This window comes from Molothrus aeneus, unplaced genomic scaffold, assembly GCF_037042795.1.
Source record: "Molothrus aeneus isolate 106 unplaced genomic scaffold, BPBGC_Maene_1.0 scaffold_43, whole genome shotgun sequence".
Classification (NCBI taxonomy): Eukaryota; Metazoa; Chordata; class Aves; order Passeriformes; family Icteridae; genus Molothrus; species Molothrus aeneus.
In genome coordinates, this window is record NW_027099100.1 from 1045317 (window position 1) to 1067964 (window position 22648).

At 52.7% G+C, this 22648-nt stretch overlaps 3 protein-coding genes across 6 annotated transcripts in view; 2 read left to right on the plus strand and 1 right to left on the minus strand.

Moving 5' to 3' along the window:
* The first annotated feature begins 3128 nt into the window (after window positions 1-3128).
* On the plus strand, window positions 3129-4624 carry LOC136570905 (erythroblast NAD(P)(+)--arginine ADP-ribosyltransferase-like). Its single transcript, XM_066571312.1, has 2 exons — window positions 3129-3870; window positions 4539-4624. The coding sequence occupies exons 1-2, from the start codon at window positions 3129-3131 to the stop codon at window positions 4622-4624; spliced, it is 828 nt and encodes a 275-aa protein (XP_066427409.1).
* A 4331-nt stretch (window positions 4625-8955) lies between these two features.
* Window positions 8956-13579, minus strand: CCDC166 (coiled-coil domain containing 166). Its single transcript, XM_066571356.1, has 2 exons — window positions 13497-13579; window positions 8956-12727 (listed from the first exon to the last, which is right to left on the minus strand). The coding sequence occupies exon 2, from the start codon at window positions 12704-12706 to the stop codon at window positions 11864-11866; it is 843 nt and encodes a 280-aa protein (XP_066427453.1). The 5' UTR covers window positions 12707-12727; window positions 13497-13579; the 3' UTR covers window positions 8956-11863.
* A 1544-nt stretch (window positions 13580-15123) lies between these two features.
* SCRIB (scribble planar cell polarity protein) overlaps window positions 15124-22648 on the plus strand; it is a 141551-nt gene continuing 134026 nt past the window's right edge. For all 4 annotated transcript variants that reach the window (XM_066571285.1, XM_066571286.1, XM_066571287.1 and 1 more), the window contains exon 1: window positions 15124-15285. In XM_066571285.1, coding sequence (XP_066427382.1) covers window positions 15124-15285 — 162 coding nt within the window. The remainder of the gene's footprint in view (window positions 15286-22648) is intronic.

The following is a 22648-nucleotide window of genomic DNA, read 5'->3' on the forward strand; positions in this document are numbered from 1 at the left end:
ACCAAGGCGTCTTCACACTTCAACATACCAGAGTCTGCTAACCACCCCCCTGCTTCAACTTCTCTCTTTCTTCTCGTCTAACTTTCTTTTTCTTTCCTTATCTTTTTCTCTTTTCTTTGATTCAACACACCTCAGACGTGTACACACAACTAGTTTACTTCCAAAAGTAAGCTTACAACTTTCTTTTACTAGGATTGCAGTAGCTGTTATAGCTTAAATACATACTGGCTAGCTGTGGCTTACTGGGTCTAACATCTTTGATGTATAAGCTACTAGTTTGGGTTTTTTTCACTCTTCCTGACTCCTGAATCAAAATTTTATGAGCTACTTTATTTTCTATATTTATGTATAAATGATAAAGGATTTTTCTAACAAGGGTAAGCTTAAAGCTGGTACTTAGGCTAGTTTTAACTTCACCTCTTTTAATTTAACAATATCTTCCTTGGTCCATTTTATATAATTTCCCTCTGTCAATTTTTCATACACAAATTTTACTGCCTGTGTGTACCCCTCAATCCATAATCTGTAATATTTCAATAATCCAAGTAGTTTTCTGATCTCCCTCTTTGAAGACGGAGAGAGAAGGGATAAAATTCCTGCAATTCTCTCATGGTTGAGTTTCCAGCTACCTTTATTTATTAAGTGTCTAAGATATTTTACCTCTGGTTCTACAAATTGCAGTTTCCCTTTTGATACCCTTAATCCTTTTCTCCCCAGAAAATTCAAAAGTTATATAGTAGCTTCTCTAATTTTAACTTCGGTTTCTCCAAAAAAAAAATTAGTTTATTGGACTTCTTTACTGGAAGAATAGGGGTATTATGAGAAGACATATAAAGTTCTAATATCTCATCTCTTATAAGTTTTTTTTATTACCGATGTGAAAAACGCCAATCACTTGTTTTTAAAATTTTAAAAGTTTAATAGTAATAAAATGGTTATAAAAATAGTAATACAATTAGAGTAATAATAATTTGGACCATTAGAATTAGGACAATATGAGACAATAAAAACAAAAACAAAGAGTTATGGATAGTCCAGGTACCTTTTCTTGGCAGCACGAGCCCGAAAAAGGCCCCACGTTAACAGAGGATTAACCCTTAAAAGCAGCAGCCTGTTGCATATTCATGCACCTCATCCATGATGCATAAATTCCATTCAAACACAGGATTCTGTCTGGGCAGTGTCAGCTTCTTCCTCTGAATCCTGACAGCGCCTTCGAGGCGGGAAGAAGTTCATTTCTTCTGATAACAGAGCAATGATTTTTTTCTCTGAAGGATTCAGGTGTCCTGTGGCTGCTGTCTGGTGTGAGTTCTTTCTTTAAAAAAATATCCTACATAGCACAGTTTGTATTTTAACATTTTTTATAACCAAGAACTGTATTTAACACACTACTTAAGAGAATTAATACAGCATTACTTTCTAACACAACACATATAATATTCATTTTAATATTTGCAAAACGCCAATCATAAAATACATGCATTTTTCACACCAGCTTCAAAATTTCCAGTCCTTCTAAAGATATGAGGTACCGACTTACACATATGGGACGATCTTCTCTCTCAGTTGTAACCCTTATGGGGTCAATATTTAATCCTCCCCTATTTCCTTCCCAGCCCAAACTTCCTTGTTTAATTTTTTTTTTTCATTCTCTTGGTCTAATTTTAAAACTTTACTTGTCATTTTCCCTTCTTGTGATATAACCTCTATTCTTTTTCTGTAAGCCTTTTCTTAATGAGTTGTTATCTGCTCCAGGCACTAATAAGACATCCTCCATCCGAATTTTAGTTTCTCCTTCAATTACTACATCTTTTAATGACAGGAGCTGGGAAAATCTTTCCTTTTGTTCCTGTTACTTTTACAGTGCTTTTGCTTACACTATAACTTTTTGGAATATTTCCAATTCTTCTTCTTCTTGGAAACCCACTTTTAAAGTTATCCCAGGCTCTACATGGTATTTGTCCCCCCAGAAAATAGAGCCTATGACCTCCCTATTCCTCCTCCTCTGTGCCCATCTCTTTAGAGATTTTCAGATCTTTTACCTGCTTAGGACAATTTCTTGAGCAGAGGAGAAGGAGATTAAAAGGAACCCTAGTGCAGTTTTTGACAGGTTCTGCAGCACAGGAAGGGCAGTGCCTCCCGAAAATGAAAGTTTGAGGTGAGGTTATGTGTGGTATTGAGACATTCATTGAAAATGGCTTCCTGATCACTATTCAGGAAGTCTCCAGGGCAGTAAAGGGATTTCCAGAGAGAGGCGGAGCCATGCAAATTATTTACAGGAGAAGCGCTGTTTTGGTATTGGCTAGGAGGCCCATTTTAATGAATATTTATAATTTTGCTGAATAAATTGCATGTGGCAAAGCCCCCCCTGATCTGCAGGACCAGGAGAGATCCTCTGTGAGTCTGAGCTGAGAAAGAATCCCAGTTCCACCAGGGAGTTCACTCCGGCTGATTCTGGTATCAGGGACTGGGGGGAGTCCAGGGGATCCCTGGTGGGGGGAGAGATGTGACCATGGGATTGGGATTGGGATTGGGATTGGGATTGATATTGCTGTCCTGTGGGGACACTGGGGAGTCACAGGACTGGGACTGGGGTCACGGGCTCCTCTGGGGAAAAATGAGGGGAGATGGTGGGAGTGGGACTGGGGTCATGGGGGGTCTGGGAGACTCTTTGGGAGCAGGAGGTGATGCCAGGATTTGTGCTGAGGTTCTGGGGTGACACTGAAGAAATTGGGAAATGGGAGCGGGAATGGGGTCTGGAGACAGGCCAAGGGGGACAATGGGGGCCTCGGGGAGGGAGCCCAGGTTTTGGGTTGGGGTCCTATGGGGCTGAGGGGACTTGTAGTGATGGGAGTAGGACTGGGCTTCTGGGCGGCCAGGAGGACACGGTACTGTGGGACTGGGGTTCCTGGGGCTGGGGGACATTGGGGAGGGATAAGTAACCCCAGGATTTGGGATCAGGGAGCCCAGAAATGCCCAGGGCTCTGCTGGGCAGGAGTGCCTCCCTTCCCCCTGGGCTGACCTCACTCCCCTCCACAGTCCCTCACTGATGAACCCTCCCCGTGTCTCCCCTGTGTCCCCTCTGTGTCCCCCAGTGTCCACACCGGTCCCTGTGGCCTCTCCCTGCCATGGCCCCCCTGGCTCAGACCCTGGCGCTGCTGGCAATGGCCATGGCCACCACAGCTGTCGATGTGATCCCCCTGGACATGGCCCCAGACTCCTTTGATGACCAGTACCGGGGCTGCGGCCCTGCCATGAAGGCGGCATTGCCAGCCCTCAACTTCTCCGAGTTCCAGCAGAACGAGAATTTTGCCAAGGCCTGGGTAAAGGCTTCAGCCAAGATTCAGAGTCAGAGGCCCTTCATGAGCCCTCTGTCCCCAGACCAGGCCACAGCCATCATGGCCTTCACAATGACTGAAGCCAGAAAATTCAATGATGCCGTGCGCGTGGCCGGACGCTCCAGCCAGGAATACCGAGACAACTTCCACTTCAAAACGCTGCATTTCCTGCTGACCGATGCCCTGGCCACGCTGAGGGACGCTCAGAAAGGGCAGTGTCGGGCCACGTACCTGAAGGTGTGTGACACCCAGTACAAGGCACAGCGTGGTGACACCGTCCGGTTCGGTCATTTCATGCCAGTGTTCCTGAGCAATCAAATTGGCGAGTGCCCCGGTGAGACAATGCTCGAGCTGCACACGTGCCATGGCATGGAAATCACACTTTTTAGTGAACATCCGGAACCTAAACTCGTGCTGATCCCACCCTTTGAGACTTTCAAGGTCACCCAATACACCCAGGAAGGGGACAAGACACAGATCCAGCTCCGCTCCACTGAGACCTTCACCAAATACAACTGCGAGTGGCTGGGAGGTGACACTACAGGGGACAGCCAGGGGGGATGGGGACAGCCATGATAAGGCACAGGGGACAATGACACTCACTGGGGATGGGGGACAGGGACACTCACAGTGTGTGGGGGGACAAGGATACCCTGGGCTGGGGACACCAAGTCTGGGGACACCCATTGTGGGCACAGGGACAGCAATGCACATGACAGAGAACAGGGATGGGGACCCCCACTTCTGGGAGGGAACAGGGACAGGAACACCTGTGCCAGGGGACAACAGGAGCAGGAAGAGGGACAGAGACAGGGACCCCGAGGGTACCAACCATGTCCTTCCCCACTAAAGGCAGTGTTGTGGGGATGGGTCCTGTGTACAGAACCCAGGTGGGCCAGGACCCCCCATGGCACTCCCTGAAACCCTGTAACCCCCTGAAACCCCCCATGGCAATCCCTGAAACCCTGTAACCCCCTGAAACCCCCCATGGCAATCCCTGACTCCCCTTGATCGCTGTCACCTCTTAGCCCACCATGACTCCCCTGGCGTCCCTGGCCCCCGTACCCCCCCATGCCTCCCCTCAACACCCTGTCACCTGTCACCTCATGGCCCCATCTCTCCTGTCATACCCAACCCCCCATTATGGCCGTCCCCTCACTCCCCCAGTTGTCTCCCATTTTGCCCCTCTTTGTCCCCCAGGTGGGAGTATCCCCAGTGCTTCCTTCCATCTCAGTGGACTCCTCTTGACCACCGCAGCCCTGGCAGTGGCCACTGGGATCGTCTGAGCCATGAGGCCACCAAGGCACCAAGGTAACTGTGGTCACTGTGGCAGCTGTGGCCACCATGATCACCAAGACTCCCTCAGCCACAAGGATACCACTTGGGCCAGTGTGGCCACCAAGGCCATTGTGCAAAGAATTCTATTTAAAAATTCAATCAAAACAATTCCATTAATAAATCTGAAAAAGCATGCAAAAAGCGACCATTCTTAAGCAGGGCTTGATGTTACTCTCCACACCAACACTCATGGGAACGTCTCTTTCTCTCAGCCTCAGGAAGGATCCTTGAGGAGCATCCCCTTCCTGAGGGAGGAACCTCACACAAATTTCATTCCCAGGTGGAATAGGGGAGAGGAATCTCTGTCTGAGAGGGGACTGGATGTTCCCAGGGTCAGTTGATGGATGGCCAGGCCCAGCTCTGGTGCTTCATCCTCACTTGTCAATTCAGAGTTGGTGATTTGGGCTGGTTTTAGCCCAATTCAGCACCAAAATCAGCAGCAGACCCCTCTCAATGCAGCCCCAATGGCCAGAAATGCAGCATTGTCCTTGGGGCACATTCCAGGCAGAGCATCCTGACACATCCTGTGCTTCAGGGGGACCTTAAAGGCTGGAAACTGGGAGGTTCAAGAGGGCAAGGGCAGGGTCCTGTCCCTGGGGAGGGACAGTCCCCAGTGCCAGTCCTGGCTCAGGGGGACCTGCTGGGGCAGCTCTGGAGAAGGACCAGGAGGTGCTGGTGTGTAACCAGTGGAGCTGGCTGTGTGGCCTGAGGCCAGGAGGGAGCCAGGGGGTGTTGGCAAGATCAGGGTCAGGAGGTCAAGAAGTGATCGTTCCCCTCTGTCCTTCCCAGGGAGGCACATCAGGAGTGCTGTGTCCTGCTCTGTCCAGTGCAGTGTCCAGTTCTGGGTTGCTCTGGACCCAATCCTGGTCTCAGGGATGATGCTGCCTGAGCTGGGAGGTTGGGCCAGGTGCCCACTCTGGGTCCTTCCAGCCTGACCGATTCTGGCATTTGGGGATTCTGGCAGTTGCAGTTCAGGAATTGTCCACCGGAGGGCAGCAGCGAGCACGGGAAATCAGCGGCACTGCGCATGCGCCGCCCCCAGCTGCAGTTCCGGGTGCCAACAGCAGGCGGCAGCACGAGCTGCTGGCGCTGCCCAGCGCCCGCCCCGCCCCATCCCGGCCCCGGGGGCTCTGCAATGGTTTGGGCTGGAGCGACCTTAAAGCCCATCCGGTGCCAGCCCTGCCATGGGCAGGGACACCTTCCCCTGGGCCAGGCTGCTCCAGGCCCTTCCCAATGTGGCCTGCAACCCTTCCAGAAGTGGGGCGGCCACAGCTTTGTTATAGATAGGTAAGGTGATGACCGGCTCTCACAATTAAGGGGTTAATATTGTGTGTATGTAACAAAAGTTTTGTTGATGTGTGGTTATGTTATTGTAGTTTCTTGTTTGGGCAGTCTCTGTTCTCCCCACAGTCCCCTTCCCTCGTCCCATATTGTTGCCACCAGATGGCCCTGGTTGTCAGAGTGTCAGGGTCATGTGGAGGGAGGGCGTGTGCCTGTGCCCCTTGCTTAGGACAGCTGGGAATGGGAGAAGTTGTTGCTGGGGAGGCGTGGTATGACAACACCTCACCTCCAGTCAGACTGCAGGAAGGTCTCCACCAATGGACATCAAGGAAAAGTCAACTGGCCGACTTTGGGAGGGGCCAGGCATTTATAAGGAAAGTTTTTGAGTATTTATGACTGCTTAAAAGTTTGTATTTTCCTGATGCAACACCAGGGGTATAAAAGGCAGAGCCACCATTTTGTGGCAGTTGGCCGCACTCCCAGTGCTGTCCCTTTTTCGTTATTCAGTCCCTTTGTTGTGTTGTTGCGGTTTATTAAACCATTAAATATTTAAAGTGAGCAGTTGTTTCTCATATTCACCATGGTCTCCATTATCACCAAGGGCACCATGACCCCCAGAAAAATGAGGTCCTCTAGATGCCAAGGCCACCCCTGCCATTTTCCCTGGAGGAAAAGAGAAAAAAAGTTAAACAAAATGGAAGACAAATCAAATCTCTTGGCTTTTTGCAAATATTAAGACAAATGCTACATGTATATGTTAAAATAACTTTGATTTATTTCTGCTATTAACAAAATCTTAGACATAGTAGTAGTGGTAGCTGATATTGTCACCAGTGAACTGTCTGTTTGGTTGAGATAACACCCAGTGGACATGTCATGAGGACCCTGCTGTTGAAATGCCAACTTTCAGCATCTGCTGTCTGAAGAAAGTATGGACCAAGGCCCAGACTGGAAGTGAGAAAGAGCCAAAACCACAGCCAAGAAGCAGGCATGCTCTAAAAAGGCACACCCAAGGAGGGGCCATGTGAAATAGTTCCTGGAATATGTTACTAGTTTATGTAAAACTATGGATATGCATAACAGTCTCTGAATATGCAACGGGCTGATGTAATGGAAAAGGTATTTAAGGGGTTTCCCTGATGGTGACAGTGTGCTCTTGGCTGAGTGCTGAGAAACACCCAGCCATAATCTTTGCTTTACTGTCTTAGTCTCCTATTCTCCTTTATTAAACTTTTTAAATTTTTCACATTTCACAAGCAGAGGCTCACCCCACAGCAGAAGAAGCAGCTCTGGGCTTTGCTGTGGCAGCAGCAGTGAATTCCCTTCCCCAAGCAGTAGCTCCAAATGTCCCTCTCCAAAGCTGAGAGAGAGAGGGAGACAGAGAGAGAGAGAGAGACCCAGCAGCTGCCCCAGCTGCATCATTCACCTGGCCAATTCTCACGGTATCTCCGCCCCTCAGAGAGAGAGACTCCCAGGTAAGAGAAATGCAACCTGATGCCCTCCTTCCCTGAGCTTGGCCACTTCTTTTACTTTTCCTAAGGACCCAGTCATTAGTGTTTCCTAGCAACTTATGGGAAAAATTCTGAAAGTAAAGAGAAACAAAAAGAAAGAAACCAGTGAGAAATGAGGCCTCACTTTAAAATGTTAAAGTTTTATTAAACCAAAACAACACCACAAAGGGACTGAATAAGGAAAAAGAGACAACACTGGGAGCATGGCCAACTGTCAGAGGCTCAGCTACAAAATGGTGGCTCTGCCTTTTATACCCCTGGTGTTGCATCAGGAAAATACAAATTGGTAAGCAGTCATAAATACTCAAAAACTTTCCATATAAATGCCTGGCCCCTCCCAAAATCTACCAGTTTACTCTTCCTTGATGTCCATTGGTGAAGACCTTTAGGCAGTCTGACTGGAGGTGAGGTCTTTTCATGCCACGCCTCCCCAGCAAAAGGCTTGGCCCTTTCGCAACTGCCCAATGCAAGGACCACAGGTACACACCCTCCCTCCACATGACCCTGACAACCCTGACAGGCTGGGCCATCTGGTGACAACAATACAGAGGGGGAGAAAGGAGACTGTGGGGAGAACAGAGGGTGCCCAAACAGCAAACTACAATAACATAACCATATACCAACACTTCTCTTAACATACACACAATATTCATCCCTTAATTGTGAGACAATCATCACTTTACCCATCTATAACAAAGATGTGTCTGCCCCATCCTGGAAGGGTCAAGGTTGGACGGAGCAGGGCCTGGAGCAGCCTGGCCCAGGGGAAGATGTCCCTGCCCATGGCAGGGCTGGCACCGGACGGGCTTTAAGGTCGCTCCATCCCAAACCATTGCAGAGCCCCCGGGGCCGGGATGGGGCGGGGCGGGCGCTGGGCAGCGCCAGCAGCTCGTGCTGCCGCCTGCTGTTGGCACCCAGAACTGCAGCTGGGGGCGGCGCATGCGCAGTGCCGCTGATTTCCCGTGCTCGCTGCTGCCCTCCGGTGGACAATTCCTGAACTGCAACTCCAGGAGATGAGCGGGTAAAGAGGGAAAATCCCTGATTTGAAAGGAAAAAGAGTTTCCTGAGCGAACCATCAGGGGTTTTTCATCAATAAATTGGTGGTGCTTCCTCTCTCCCCGAGCCTGGGGCTGCTCTATAATCTCAGAAATGCCATCAGACCCCAACGAGCAGCACCTGTTCTGAGCTCCTCCAAGCTGATCAGGAATACTGTCTGCTCCTAGGAATTCCTGCTGGATGGATAATGAGCTCCTCCTTTAACAAACAGCCTTGGAAACTCATTTTTCTTGCCTGAAGAACAACCCAAGTGGAACATTTTCACTGTGGAACTTTCAGAGAGAGCTCCAGGCCCAAACTGCAGCCAGGATGGAAAAGGACCATGGCCAAAGTCCACCCTCTCTCCTGTGACCTGCAAACGCCTCCTGGAGCCTTTTTACAGGGATGGACACATTTTTATATCTTTATCGTTATATAACTACATATTAATTATGCAACTTATATTTTTTTATTGTATACATCCAAGTATGGATTTTTAAAATTTCTATCAAACCCCCCCGACATCGTTTCTCATTATTCTTGTTACAATTAAACAATAATTACATCCAATTGCCAAACAATCATCACATCTAACAATCATATCATTTATCATAGTCATTAAATGATTATACAGGTGCAGCCTAACATTTTCCCAGGCCTATCCTTCCTTTCTAACTCCCCTGAATATTCCATGATTTTAGAAACATTTTATCCCTATACTATCACTGCCAGCTCCTCAGCTCTCTGTTTGGGGTGTGACTGCGTGCAACAAACACACCGGGGGTGCTCCCCTGGGATCCTTCACTGTGAAAAATGCGTATTTTATGATTGGCTTTTCGCAAATATTCAAATGAATATTATATGTGCTATGTTTGAAAGTTGTGCCGTGTTAATTTTCTTAAGTAGTGTGTTAAATATAGTTTTAGGTTATAACAAAGTGTTAAAATAGAAACTATGCTGTGTAAGATACTTTTTTTTAAAGAAAGGACTCGCAGCGAGATAGGAGCCACAGGACACTGAAATCTTTCAGAGAAAGAGAATTTATTGCTCCATTATCAGGAGAAATGAACTTCTTCCCACCTCACTCAGCCCTGAAGAGCAGTCAGGATTCAGAGGAAGCAGCTGACACTGCCTAGACAGAATCCTGTGTTTGAATGGAATTTATGCATCATGGGTGAGGTGCATGAATATGCAACAGGCTGTTGCTTTTAAGGGTTAATCCTCTGTTAACGTGGGTCCTTTTTCAGGCTTATTTTGCCCAGAAAGAGGTACCTGGACTGTCCCTAACTCTTTGTTTTTATTGTCTCATATTGTCCTAATCCAAATTGTCCAAATTATTATTGCTCTAATTATTTTGCTATTTTTATAACCATTTTGTTATTATCAAACTTTTCAGATTTTAAAAACAAGTGATTGTCGTTATTCACCCTTTAGATCTGGGGTGAGTCAGGCTGGGGTGATTTTAGCTGTAGATCAACCAGTGTTAGATTTTTGTCTCTGTGTGCTTTAATCACTGAGTGAGCAGCAGAGTGAGCTTTGCCCACAGTCCTTGTTGTGCTTTTGCTTTTATTTTAAACCTCCTTATGCTGATGCCTTTGCTGATGGTTCTTTAAGTGACCTCAAGCCTCTCACGTGCCACCAAATGTTAAATGGCAATATAAAACCACTAAGCTGTTTGTGGCAGTGCCAGCAGTTCACATCTGGGAATACATCACCACATGCTGGAAAATTGAATTGGTTTTGTAAATTGTCTTTTTTTGTTATTGGGGGGTTAAAAATTTCAGCCATAAGGGAATTCCAGAGTTATTGCAGAGCCAAAATGACATTTCCATGAGCTGTGGATGCAGCTGATCCTGGCCCTCAGCAGGGCAGGGAGCTCTGTGTGGGAGCAAGCAATAGTGAGAGGAAAATGTTTAGAATTTGCCTTATTTACTGCAGATTTTAAAATCCATGCAGATTTTTTGTCAAGTGTGAGAAGGATTCCTTAGCTGTGCTGCTGAGCTTTAGTTCTTCTGGGAATTTAAGTTTGAAAACTTACAATCTTCAAACCTTGAACTCTAAGTTTTCCACCACATGATATTGCATGCTTCTATTCAAATTACACATCTTCTATTCAAATTACACAAATTATAGCTGGGGCAACCCCAGGAGTTGTGGAATCACCTTGTCTGTATCTTTTAAATGTTTTTAATTACTGGGATTTAAATATTTTAAGTTACTGGAAGCTTTGTCAGCTGGCAGGGCCTGGTTTTCCCTGAAAAACTCTTGGCAGAGGTGTTATTTCAGAGAAGGAATTTCGAGCCAAACACAGTTCTGGGGTTTTCCATCACAGCACATGAAATATTCCAGCCTGATGATTCCAGCTTGTGCCCCTGGCAGGATGGAATGAGGATGTGGGGATGCTGTGTCTGCAGCAGCTGCGGTTTGGGATGCAGGGATTTTGGGATGCTGGGATTTGGGGATGCAGGGATTTTATGATCCTGGGATTTGGGGATGCTGCGCCTACAGCAGCTGGTTTTGGGATTTGGGGATTTTGGGATTCAGGGATTTGGAGTGCAGGGATTTGGGGTTGCAGAGATTTGGGAATGCTGGGATGTTGAGATGCAGGGATTTTGGAATGCTGGGATTTGGGGATGCCATGCTCCAGGAGTCTTTCACCTGCAGCCAAACCCAGGGGTGGCTGAAATCACCTCAATTTACAGCTGTTGGTGTTGTTTTAGGGGCTTTTTTGTATGAGCTGATTCCCAGGCTTTTCCCCAGCAGTTGTGTGGAGAGTGAGCAGGGAAGCCTCTGTTGATCCAACAATTCCCACCTGGAGCTCAGCCAGAGCCTGGAGCAGAGCTCCAGCTCCATCCCACCTGTTCCCAATGGCATCAGAGCTCCCGGGGAGGGTCCCTGGGACCTCCCTCCTGCAGAGCCCAAGAGCTGCTGCTGCAGGCACAGGTCGCTCCCACGGGAGCCATTTGCACTGAGATCCATAATTTCATGGAATTCTGGAAAATCTCACCCCACTGCCATGGGCAGGGACACCTCCCACCAGCCCAGGCTGCTCCAAACCCCATCCAAGCCTGGCCTTGAGCCCTTCCAGGGCTGGGGCAGCCACCTCCTCCCTGGGACAGAAGGAGAACATCAGTATGGATCTGTGTCCAAGCCTGGCCTTGAGCCCTTCCAGGGCTGGGGCAGCCACCTTTTCCCCGGGACAGAAGGAGAACATCGGTATGGATCTGGTCCATAAATGTATTTGATGGGTCCTTGTGACAAGAGCTCCAAGCCCTCAGCGCTCCCACTGCCAGAAGGGTTTGGTTGCTTCCCTGCCTGGCTCCTGCAGGTCAGGGCCAGGTGGTTTGGGGTGGTTTGGGGTCAGTGGCTGGCCCTGACGGGCGAGCGGGTCAGGCTGTCCCTGCGGCGCCGCGCTGGTGTGAGCTGGAGGCAGCGGTTCTCCCGGAGCAGCTGCTCCTGCTGGTCCTGCAGCTTGATCCTGGTGTCCCTGAGGAGCTGGCAGTGCTGCAGGAGGCCCATCAGCTCGTGGCGCAGGAGCCTGTTCTCGGCCTTCACCTGCTCCACGTGCTGGATCAGAGCCCTCATGGCCACCTCCTGCGCGCCCCAGGTGAGCTGCTGCATCCTGCGGTGGAACTGCTGCTCGCACTCGGCCTTGTCCTGCAGGAACTTGCTCCTGACGGCGTGGGTCTCCTCGGCACAGCGGATCCTGGTCACCCGCAGCTCCTTCTCCAGCGCCTTCACCCTCTGCTCCGCCTGCACCTTCTGCTCCTTGTAGGGCTCCAGCTGCCGCAGCTCCGTGTCCAGGCGCGAGGCCTCGGCCTCCGTGTCCTCCAGGGCGCTCCGCACCTCCCGCTCCTTGCCGGCGTAGCGCGGCACCAGCTCCTCCTTCTGCGCCTGGATTTGGACCAGGTCTTGGCGGTTCTGGTCGCTCAGGGTGATGACCATGCCCGGGGGGTCCTGGCTGAGCTTCGCCCCGCAGCACAGGTAGGACTGGCTCTGCTCCTCAGTGCGCTGGGCTTCCTTCTCCAGGTGCTTGGTGCCCTGCAGGAGCTGCTCCGCCCTGCCCAGGTAGGTGTCCAGGTGTTGGGAGAGGATCCTGCATTCCTCCTGCAGGTACAGCTTCCTCTCCCGGACGGGGTCCTCCGTGTCGCTGCTTTCTTGGGGTGGCTCTTCATCCTTGCTTTTCTTTGTTTTGGATGCCATATTCCATCAGATGGTGAAAAACTGAAACAGAGGGGAAAAAAACAGCACCTCAGAGTTTTTGCCCCAGTCCTGCCCTTGAGTTTCCAACTGGTTCCTCCAGCAGCTCAAATGTTTGACCCAAAACTGTTTGGTGCCATTCCTGGATTTGCATTTCCCATCCTGATTTGCCTCAACAGAGAAACAAAAATGCACATTTTTAAAGATTTCTCTTTTTTTGCCATGTAGTGTTGGGATATTCCTGCAGTTTAGAGGGAAAAGTGCAATTCTGCCCCGTTCCTCCCTCACTAATTCCAGTGTTTGAAGAGGCAGCTGCATCCCAAACCAGTACCTCCTGTCCAAAACCAGCATCTCACATCCCAATTTCAGGAGACTCTCTTTTAAAAATATATTTGTCAGCATTCATTTAATGAGATTCAGGTTTTTTAAACACTTTTTAAGCATTAATTTCAGGACTGGCTGAATTTCTGAACTATTTGTTCCAGTGTAGAATGCTGGAATTTGCAGGATTTAGAGCTGGAGTCTGACAAGTCTGATGGTTTCAGTGAATATTTGTAATTACAGATTCTCATTTCCTAATACAACCCATGTAAATTCTTAAGGAAAAAACCACAAAATTCCAGAAGATGGGTGAAAAACAGAATGAATCCAGTAAAATCCCAGCCCAGGCTGCAGGGATTTGGGGAATTTCGGGGGGTTGGTGCGGGGGATGTGTGAGGGTCAGAGAATTCCCCCGTCCCCGTGGGAAAAGGACGAAGTTGGGGTATAAAATGTGGTGTTTTAGGGCACTGACCTTCCCTGCTGCCAGGTTTTCCCGGGTCCCACGGCTCTTGGCTGGCTCTGTGTGTTTGAGCCGTGTCCATGGAGATGAGCTGAGGTCACAGGGGGGCCCTGCAGGGGGATCCCACCCAGCCAGGTTCCACTGTGCTGTCTGGGAGATGCAGCAGGACAGAGGGGGAAAGGGGCACTGACTTCCTCCTCGCCTGCCCGGGTGTGCCAGGGCTCCTTCCTCTTCCTCACACTCTCCTCCTCTGTGAAAAACACCAGTCACTTGTTTTTAAAATTTGAAAAGTTTAATAGTAATAAAATGGTTATAAAAATAGCAATACAATTAAGAGTAATAATAATCTGGACAATTCCTAATCAAATAATTTGGATTAGGACAATATGAGATAATAAAAACAAAGAGTTACAGTCCGGGTACCTTTTCTGGGAAAAATAAGCCCGAAAAAGGACCCACGTTAACAGAGGATTAACCCTTAAAAGCAACAGCCTGTTGCATATTCATGCACCTCATCCATGATGCATAAATTCCGTTCAAACACAGGATTCTGTCTGGGCAGTGTCAGCTGCTTCCTCTGAATCCTGATGGTGTCTTCGGGGCTGAGCGAGGTGGGAAGTTCATTTCTTCTGATAACGGAGCAATAAGTTCCTTTTTTCTGAAAGATTTAAGTGTCCTGTGGCTGCTATCTTGCTGCAAGTTCTCTCTTTGAAAAAGTATCTTACATAGCATAGTTTCTATTTTAACATTTTGTTATAACCTAAAACTATATTTAACACACTACTTAAGAAAATTAACACGGCACAACTTTCAAACATAGCACATATAATATTCATTTTAATATTTGCGAAAAGCCAATCATAAAATACGCATTTTTCACAGCCAGAGCTGGTGTGCCCACAGCCGGGTCCCTCCCAGCACCAGCGCCGCCGGTGCCGCGGGGCGGAGCCGACTCCCTTTCCCAGGGCTCTATTTCCCGTTTCCCGGGACTACATTTCCCAGAATTCCATTTCCCACAACTCCATTTCTCAGGACTCTGTTTCCCATTTCCCAGGACTCTCCGTTTCCCATTTCCCAGCATTCCGTTTCGCAGGACTCCATTTCCCAGCATTCCATTGCTCAGGACTCTATTTCCCGTTTCCCAGGACTCCATTTCCCAGAATTCCGTTTCCCAGGACTCCATTTCCCATTTCTCAGGCTTTATTTCCCAGCATTCCGTTTCCCAGCACTCCATTTCCCGTTTCCCGGACTCCATTTCCCAGCATTCCCTTTCCCAGCACTCCATTTCCCGTTTCCCGGACTCCATTTCCCATTTCCCGTTTCCCGGACTCCATTTCCCAGCATTCCCTTTCCCAGCACTCCATTTCCCGTTTCCCGGACTCCGTTTCCCAGGCGCACCCGCGGAGGGCGGCGCGGCCCGGGAGCGGCCGGGAGCGGCGGCAGGCCAGGGCGGCGGAGCCGAGCGGAGCGGGGCGGGGGCGCTGCCGCAGCCGCAGCGGGAGCAGCCCGGCCCGGCCCGGCGCGGCGCGGCCCCCGCACATCCGGGCGCTGCCGCAGGCCCGGCCCGTGCTCCCGTGGCGGCGCGGCCCGGGCGCTGCCGGCCGGCCCGGCCCGTGCTGTGGCGGCGCGGCCCGGCGCGATGCTGCGCTGCATGCCGCCGCTCTGGCGCTGCAACCGGCACGTGGAGGCGCTGGACCGGCGGCACTGCTCGCTGCAGGCCGTGCCCGAGGAGATCTACCGCTACAGCCGCTCGCTGGAGGAGCTGCTGCTGGACGCCAACCAGCTCCGCGAGCTGCCCAAGGTGAGCCCCGCCGCGCCGGCCCCGCCGCTCCCGAGCGCTATCCCGGCCTGCGCCGCCCCGCTGGGCCCGGCCGAGCCCTCCCCGTGCTCCGCGGCCGACACCGAGCGCTTCGGGGTGCCCGGGGCTCCGTGCGGCCACCCCGGGCCGGGGAGGAGCCCCTCGGCCGGGAACGGCATCGCGGCTGACGCCCAGCGGGATAAAGAGGTTCCCTGTACCCGGGTCATCGGGATAAAGGGATCCCCTGCCCGCCCGGGAGATCCTGTACCCGGGTCACCGGGATAAAGGGGTTCTCTGCCCGCCCGGGAGATCCTGTACCCGGGTCACCGGGATAAAGGGATCCCCTGCCCACCCGGGAGATCCTGTACCCGGGTCATCGGGATAAAGGGATCCCCTGCCCGCCCGGGAGATCCTGTACCCGGGTCACCGGGATAAAGGGGTCCCCCCTGCCCGCCCGGGAGATCCTGTACCCGGGTCATCGGGATAAAGGGATCCCCCTGCCCGCCCGGGAGATCCTGTACCCGGGTCATCGGGATAAAGGGATCCCCCTGCCCGCCCGGGAGATCCTGTACCCGGGTCATCGGGATAAAGGGATCCCCCTGCCCGCCCGGGAGATCCTGTACCCGGGTCATCGGGATAAAGGGATCCCCCTGCCCGCCCGGGAGATCCTTTACCCGGGTCAGCGGGATAAAGGGATCCCCTGCCCGCCCGGGAGATCCTGTACCCGGGTCACCGGGATAAAGGGATCCCCCTGCCCGCCCGGGAGATCCTTTACCCGGGTCAGTGGGATAAAGGGATCCCCTGCCCGCCCGGGAGATCCTTTACCCGTCAGTGGGATAAAGGGGTCCCCCTGCATGCCCGGGAGATGCTGTACCCGAGTCACCGGGATAAAGGGGTCCCCTGCCCGCCCGGGAGATCCTTTACCCCGGACATCAGCCCTGTGACAGTCACAGCCACTGCCAAGCCAAGCATAGCATGAATTAAAAAACTCTGGTCTAGGCAGTAAGCTGCAAAAAGTGTCAGGTAAGTTAATGAAAAGTGATAGAACTGCTTTGTAGTTATGATCATAACTATGATGCTGGAGCATCTCTGCCATGCTGACAGGCTGGGGGTGTTTGGCCTCAAGAAGAGAAGCTCTGGGGAGAGCTCAGAGCCCCTTGCAGTGCCCAAAGGGGCTCCAGGAGAGATGGAGGGGCACTTGGGACAAGGGGGAATGGGGAGAATGGCTTCCCACTGTCAGAGGGCAGGGTTAAAGGCGTTATTGGGAAAAAATTATTTCCTGAAGGGTGGTGAGGCCCTGGCACAGGCTGCCCAGAGCAGCTGTGCCTGCCCCGTTCCTGGCAGGGTCCAAGGCCAGGTGGGACTGGGCTTGGAGCAGCCTGAGACAGTGGAAGTGGCCCTGCCCGTGGCCAGGGATACCTGTCCATACGCACTTCCCTCATGGAAGGGGACTAGGACCAGGTGGTGTTTGAGATCCCTTGCATCCCAACCCAGTCCATGATCTGGGGCTGCAGCCTGCACTTGCAGCTTCTGTTCTGTCCAGCACAGAGCTCTGCCCACAGGAGCACCAGGATAAGCTGCTCCATGCCACCGTGATCCCTGCAGGGTGCAGGATGGAGATCTGCCCTGCTGCCAGCTTGGCCCAGCATCTCCTGCCTCCCCAGGGTTTGCTTTTGCAGGGCAGGGTGCTGGGACGGGGGAGCTCTCGTCGTTGGTCCTGGAGCACCATCCAGCCATGGTGTTCCCTTTCTGCCTGGGATGCTGCAGGTGGGAATTTGAGCCTGCCTCTGGGGAAGGAAAAGGCTTGGAGACAGTAACTGGGCTGTGGGATACTCTAGAGGAAGTTTTATTGTGTATCCCCTTTGGAAACTGTGTGATTTTTAGAAGTTATTGAAGTTCTGCCTGTGCCAGAGAGAGAAGGTGTTTGGCTGCCCTGTGTTTGGAGAGATGCTCTTCAGGGAATGCTGACTGAGTTGTGCAATTATTAAAAAAATTGAGAGGTGGGTCATTAGCTTTTGATGTTTTTGTTGAGTACTGACATGTTACGGATTTTGCCATCAAATGTAGATAAAATAAACCCTTACTAAGCAGAAACTCAGTTTTGATTCAGGCCAGAGTGGTTTGGTTCAGTTTTGTTAACACATACAAACATCCACACCTGAGCAGGTTGTCTTGTGTGGAAGCAGCAGTTCCTGCTCTGGTGTTTTTGGGTTCTGTTTCTCTTTCCTGCTTGTCTCTTCCTGGTGAGCTGGGCTGCCTGTGGCATTCAGTGTGAGGTTGTTCAGGTGTGGAGACACCAGTGAGAGCCTCTGAGCTCTTCTCTCAGGTAGCTCAGCATCTTGCTGTACTTTAGGCAGAAAGATTTCCCAGGCTGCTGGAAAATGTGTGTGTTGTGGGCAGGCTGGGGCTGGGCATGGCTCTGAGTCTGTCTGCAGAGGAGGTGATTGTGACACACCCACGGAGCAGAACCTTCTGGGCCCTGTGCTCTCAGCTCTGTGTACCCTGCTGAGCAGCCCCAGCCTGGCCTTCTGCTGCACTGGACCCCTGGAATTGGGACAGACTGGGGTTTGTGAGCTTGGAAGAGCATCTTTAGGATTGTAAATGCAGATTTTATACTGGGTTTTTGCTTAGTCTATAATTGTGTGGGTGCAATCCTGCCTGTGATGGCAGGTGCTGTGTGCGTGCCCTCAGTGCCCTCCTGAGCCACCCAAAGAGCTTCTGTGTCACAGAGCTGTGGCATCTGTTCAGCCTGGAGCATCAGAGCTGCTTCCATGGCCTGTGCTGGGCTCACGGGCCCCTCTCTGGGCTCATGGGCCCCTCTCTGGTCTGTCCTGGGCTCACGGGCTCCTCTCTGGGCTGTGCTGGGCTCACAGGCCCCTCTCTGGGCTATCCTGGGCTCACGGGCTCCTCTCTGGGCTGTGCTGGGCTCACAGGCCCCTCTCTGGGCTCATGGGCCCCTCTCTGGCCTGTGCTGGGCTCACGGGCCCCTCTCTGGGCTGTGCTGGGCTCACAGGCCCCTCTCTGGGTTATCCTGGGCTCACGGGCTCCTCTCTGGGTTATCCTGGGCTCACGGGCCCCTCTCTGGGTTATCCTGGGCTCACGGGCTCCTCTCTGGGCTGTGCTGGGCTCATGGGCTCCTCTCTGGGCTGTGCTGGGCTCACGGGCCCCTCTCTGGGCTGTGCTGGGCTCACGGGCCCTTCTCTGGGCTGTGCTGGGCTCACGGGCTCCTCTCTGGGTTGTGCTGGGCTCACGGGCCCCTCTCTGGGCTGTGCTGGGCTCACGGGCCCCTCTCTGGGTTATCCTGGGCTCATGGGCTCCTCTCTGGGCTGTGCTGGGCTCACGGGCCCTTCTCTGGGCTGTGCTGGGCTCACGGGCTCCTCTCTGGGTTATCCTGGGCTCACGGGCTCCTCTCTGGGTTATCCTGGGCTCACGGGCCCCTCTCTGGGTTATCCTGGGCTCATGGGCTCCTCTCTGGGTTATCCTGGGCTCACGGGCCCCTCTCTGGGTTATCCTGGGCTCACAGGCTCCTCTCTGGGCTGTGCTGGGCTCACGGGCCCCTCTCTGGGTTATCCTGGGCTCACGGGCCCCTCTCTGGCCTGTGCTGGGCTCACGGGCTCCTCTCTGGGTTATCCTGGGCTCACGGGCCCCTCTCTGGGTTATCCTGGGCTCACGGGCCCCTCTCTGGGTTATCCTGGGCTCACGGGCCCCTCTCTGGGTTATCCTGGGCTCACGGGCTCCTCTCTGGGCTGTGCTGGGCTCACGGGCTCCTCTCTGGGTTATCCTGGGCTCACGGGCTCCACTCTGGGTTATCCTGGGCTCACGGGCCCCTCTCTGGGTTATCCTGGGCTCATGGGTCCCTCTCTGGGTTATCCTGGGCTCACAGGCTCCTCTCTGGGCTGTGCTGGGCTCACGGGCTCCTCTCTGGGTTATCCTGGGCTCACGGGCCCCTCTCTGGGTTATCCTGGGCTCACGGGCCCCTCTCTGGGTTATCCTGGGCTCACGGGCCCCTCTCTGGCCTGTGCTGGGCTCACGGGCCCCTCTCTGGGTTATCCTGGGCTCATGGGCCCCTCTCTGGGTTATCCTGGGCTCATGGGCCCCTCTCTGGGCTGTGCTGGGCTCATGGGCCCCTCTCTGGGTTATCCTGGGCTCACAGGCTCCTCTCTGGGCTGTGCTGGGCTCACGGGCCCCTCTCTGGGTTATCCTGGGCTCATGGGCCCCTCTCTGGGTTATCCTGGGCTCATGGGCCCCTCTCTGGGCTGTGCTGGGCTCACGGGCCCCTCTCTGGGTTATCCTGGGCTCACAGGCTCCTCTCTGGGCTGTGCTGGGCTCACGGGCTCCTCTCTGGGTTATCCTGGGCTCACGGGCCCCTCTCTGGGTTATCCTGGGCTCACGGGCTCCTCTCTGGGTTATCCTGGGCTCACGGGCCCCTCTCTGGGTTATCCTGGGCTCACAGGCTCCTCTCTGGGCTGTGCTGGGCTCACGGGCTCCTCTCTGGGTTATCCTGGGCTCACGGGCCCCTCTCTGGGTTATCCTGGGCTCACGGGCCCCTCTCTGGGCTGTGCTGGGCTCATGGGCTCCTCTCTGGGCTGTCAGTTCCCGTTCTGGAACCTCCTGGCAAAGAGTTATGAGAGGAACAAATGAACAGAGCAGTGAGATGCTGGTCCCCTGGTCTCCGGAGATGGAGTAAAGAGGATGGGGAGAGCAAGGGGTGTGACCAGACCCAGTGTACAACAGCTTTGCATAATGGAGGTGAAGGCTTTCAGGGTGTCTGCATCTGTCTGGGAAAGGTGGTGAAAGGTGGAGCCATTCCTCAAACCATTCCCCATTCCATGGCAGGGGCCTGGAGGGTGAATGATGGCCCAGAGGAGGGGACAGGGAGCCACTGCTGCTTCTGCTGCTTGCAGGAGAGCACTGAGTGCAACCAAAGAGGGCTCAGTTCAGAGCTAATCACATCATTCTTCATGCAAAATGTAGTTTAACTGAGCTGCAGAACCACTTGGCACATGGCATAACAGTGTTGTGGGTTAGCACGAGCTCAGGAGAGAGCTGGAGCAGTTCAGGAAGGAGAAAACAACCAAAACTGAGGGTCTGCAGAGACACCACTGTGTGCTTGCACTCCCTCCTGAGAGAGGCCTGGAGGGAGTTTGGCTTGGCTGTACTCACGCTCTTCCTTCCCAGCCCCTGTCTGGAGCTGCCCAGGGCTTTCTGTGGCCATGCTGGGTGTCCTCCCATCCCCAGCCAGAGCTCAGTGCCCTCACAGGTGAGCATCAGGTGCACCTGAAGGGAGAGCAGCCCCAAATGCTGCTGCTCCTGAGAGCAGCCAGGGAGTGTGGGCATGCCAGAGGATGGAGACATGCTGGGCAGAGAGAGCAGAGTCCCCTCTGTCCCTCCCAGTCCCTCCAGGTTCCCTGTGGCTGCTCCAGAGGCACGTGAGGAGGAGGAGGAGATCTGCAGGAACAAGGAAGCAGGTTTGACCCACCTTAGATGTGACCCAGTGTGTGTCCTGAAGGTTCCCTGAGCTGTGCCAAGGTGCCTTTGGTCCCAGGCACACAGGTCACTGCAGGAAGGGCGTTTTTTCAGGATATTCCTGTTGGCAGGGACAGACACCTAAGGCAGGAGTAGGAATCTGTGTGGTATGAGGTGAATACAGTAATGAAAATTGAAAATAAGCTGCCCTTCCTCCAGGAGGAGGGAAGGTGGGAGCGCTGGGTTAGGCACACGCTGTCCCTGAAGGATGGTGCTGGGAAAGCTCTCTGGCTGGGGCAGGGGGATGATTTCCAGGTGAGGAGCCCTTGGTGGAAACAAGGCCTTTTTTGGGAAGGGGACCCTGGGAGGAGGAGGAGGGTTTGTGCTTGTCATGAGGTGGAGAAAGGGCAGTGTGCTTGTTTCACAGGAGGGGCTGCACGTGCCCTTTCCCTGGGAGAGGGTCTGAAGGACACAGGGATGGGAAGATCTGTCAGAAAAGTGGGAATGAGAGAGCAGGCACAGCCCTGGGCAGCAAGGTTGTGTTTGAGGGGCTCAGGCAGGGCTTTTAGGGAAAGAATTCCCTGTGGAGGTGATTTTGGTGGTGAAAGGATTGGAGGGGTGGCTTTTGGGAAGGTCTCTTGAAAATCCCTGAGTTTATATGGTTTATCTGAGTTTAATGGCTCCTCTTCTGAGGGTTTCTTACCCAGCACCAGCTGGGAGTTTCAGACTGGCTTTTCTGTGTCCTTATTTCACCTGTTTCAGAAACATGGCATCTCCCGCTCTTTCTGTGGCACTGTTTTCCTCTGCAGGATTTCCAGTGCCCTTTATGCTGGTGCTGTACTCCAGATCCCATGGGATGCTCTGCCCTTCTCCTGGATTTCTGAGTGACACTGCTGTGCCTTCCTCGCCTCTCCCTCTCTCCATCCTGCAGTGTCAGGTCCTCTTCTGGCTGCTCTTGCTTCTTTTTCACCTGTCCCTTGTGGAAACTTTGCCTGTTTTGAACCTAAATTTCCCCTCAGGGTGGCTGTGCTTGGGCAGTTTGGAGGGATGGATTAAATCTGTGTGGGAGCATCTGCTGCCCCATTGCAGGGATTTGCTGACAGGGCGATACCACACGATTTAATGGAAAATGATAAATTCCCCTTGATAAGCTGCTTGTGCTTTCCACGAGGGTGTCTGAATTCCAGAGGTGGAAAACACTGGCTCTGTGCTGATTTCTGCTGTGCCCATCTTGCAGAGAGTGGTGGCTGCAGGATCTCTGTAGGAGCAGGGTGCAGAGCAGTTTTGGTGGTGAGAGTTTTGGAAGTACAGCTGGCTAAATCCCTGTGTTGGAGCTGCATAACAACACCGTCATCCAGGCCACTCCTGAGCACTTGAGAAGTACAGGTCTCACTCAGCAGGAAGGAATGAACACATTCCATGGAATTTGGAGCACTCGGAGGTGGCAAACAGAGCTGGTCACAACCCAGAAGGATCCAGAGACTCTTGGTGTGCTTTTGGAGGAGTGCTCCAGTTTGGAGTGTGGGGAGGGAGGCTGGAGGAAGCCCGGGTGGAGCAGAGCTGGTTGGACCTGGTGTAGGAGGACAAGAGGGTGGAGCTGAGTAGGAACTGAAATCCTGAACAAGTCTGAGCAGAGGGAGGAGACCTCGGAGCTCTGGTGTGTCAGCATGAGCGTGCCCAGGGACAGGCTGCTGGACACCTCCCGGGGGAGTGCTGGGCTGGAAGTGTCTGAGGCCGTGGGCTGTGCAGAGGGGGAACCCCAGGGCTGGCTGTGGCCCCAGGCCTTTTAGCAGTGCTGGTGCTGAAGAGGGAAGCCCCAGGCTTTTCTCATATAGGGGCTGCAGTTCCTCACTGCAGCTCCCATGCTGCGCTGAGCCCAGTGCAGAAAACACTCTTCTGA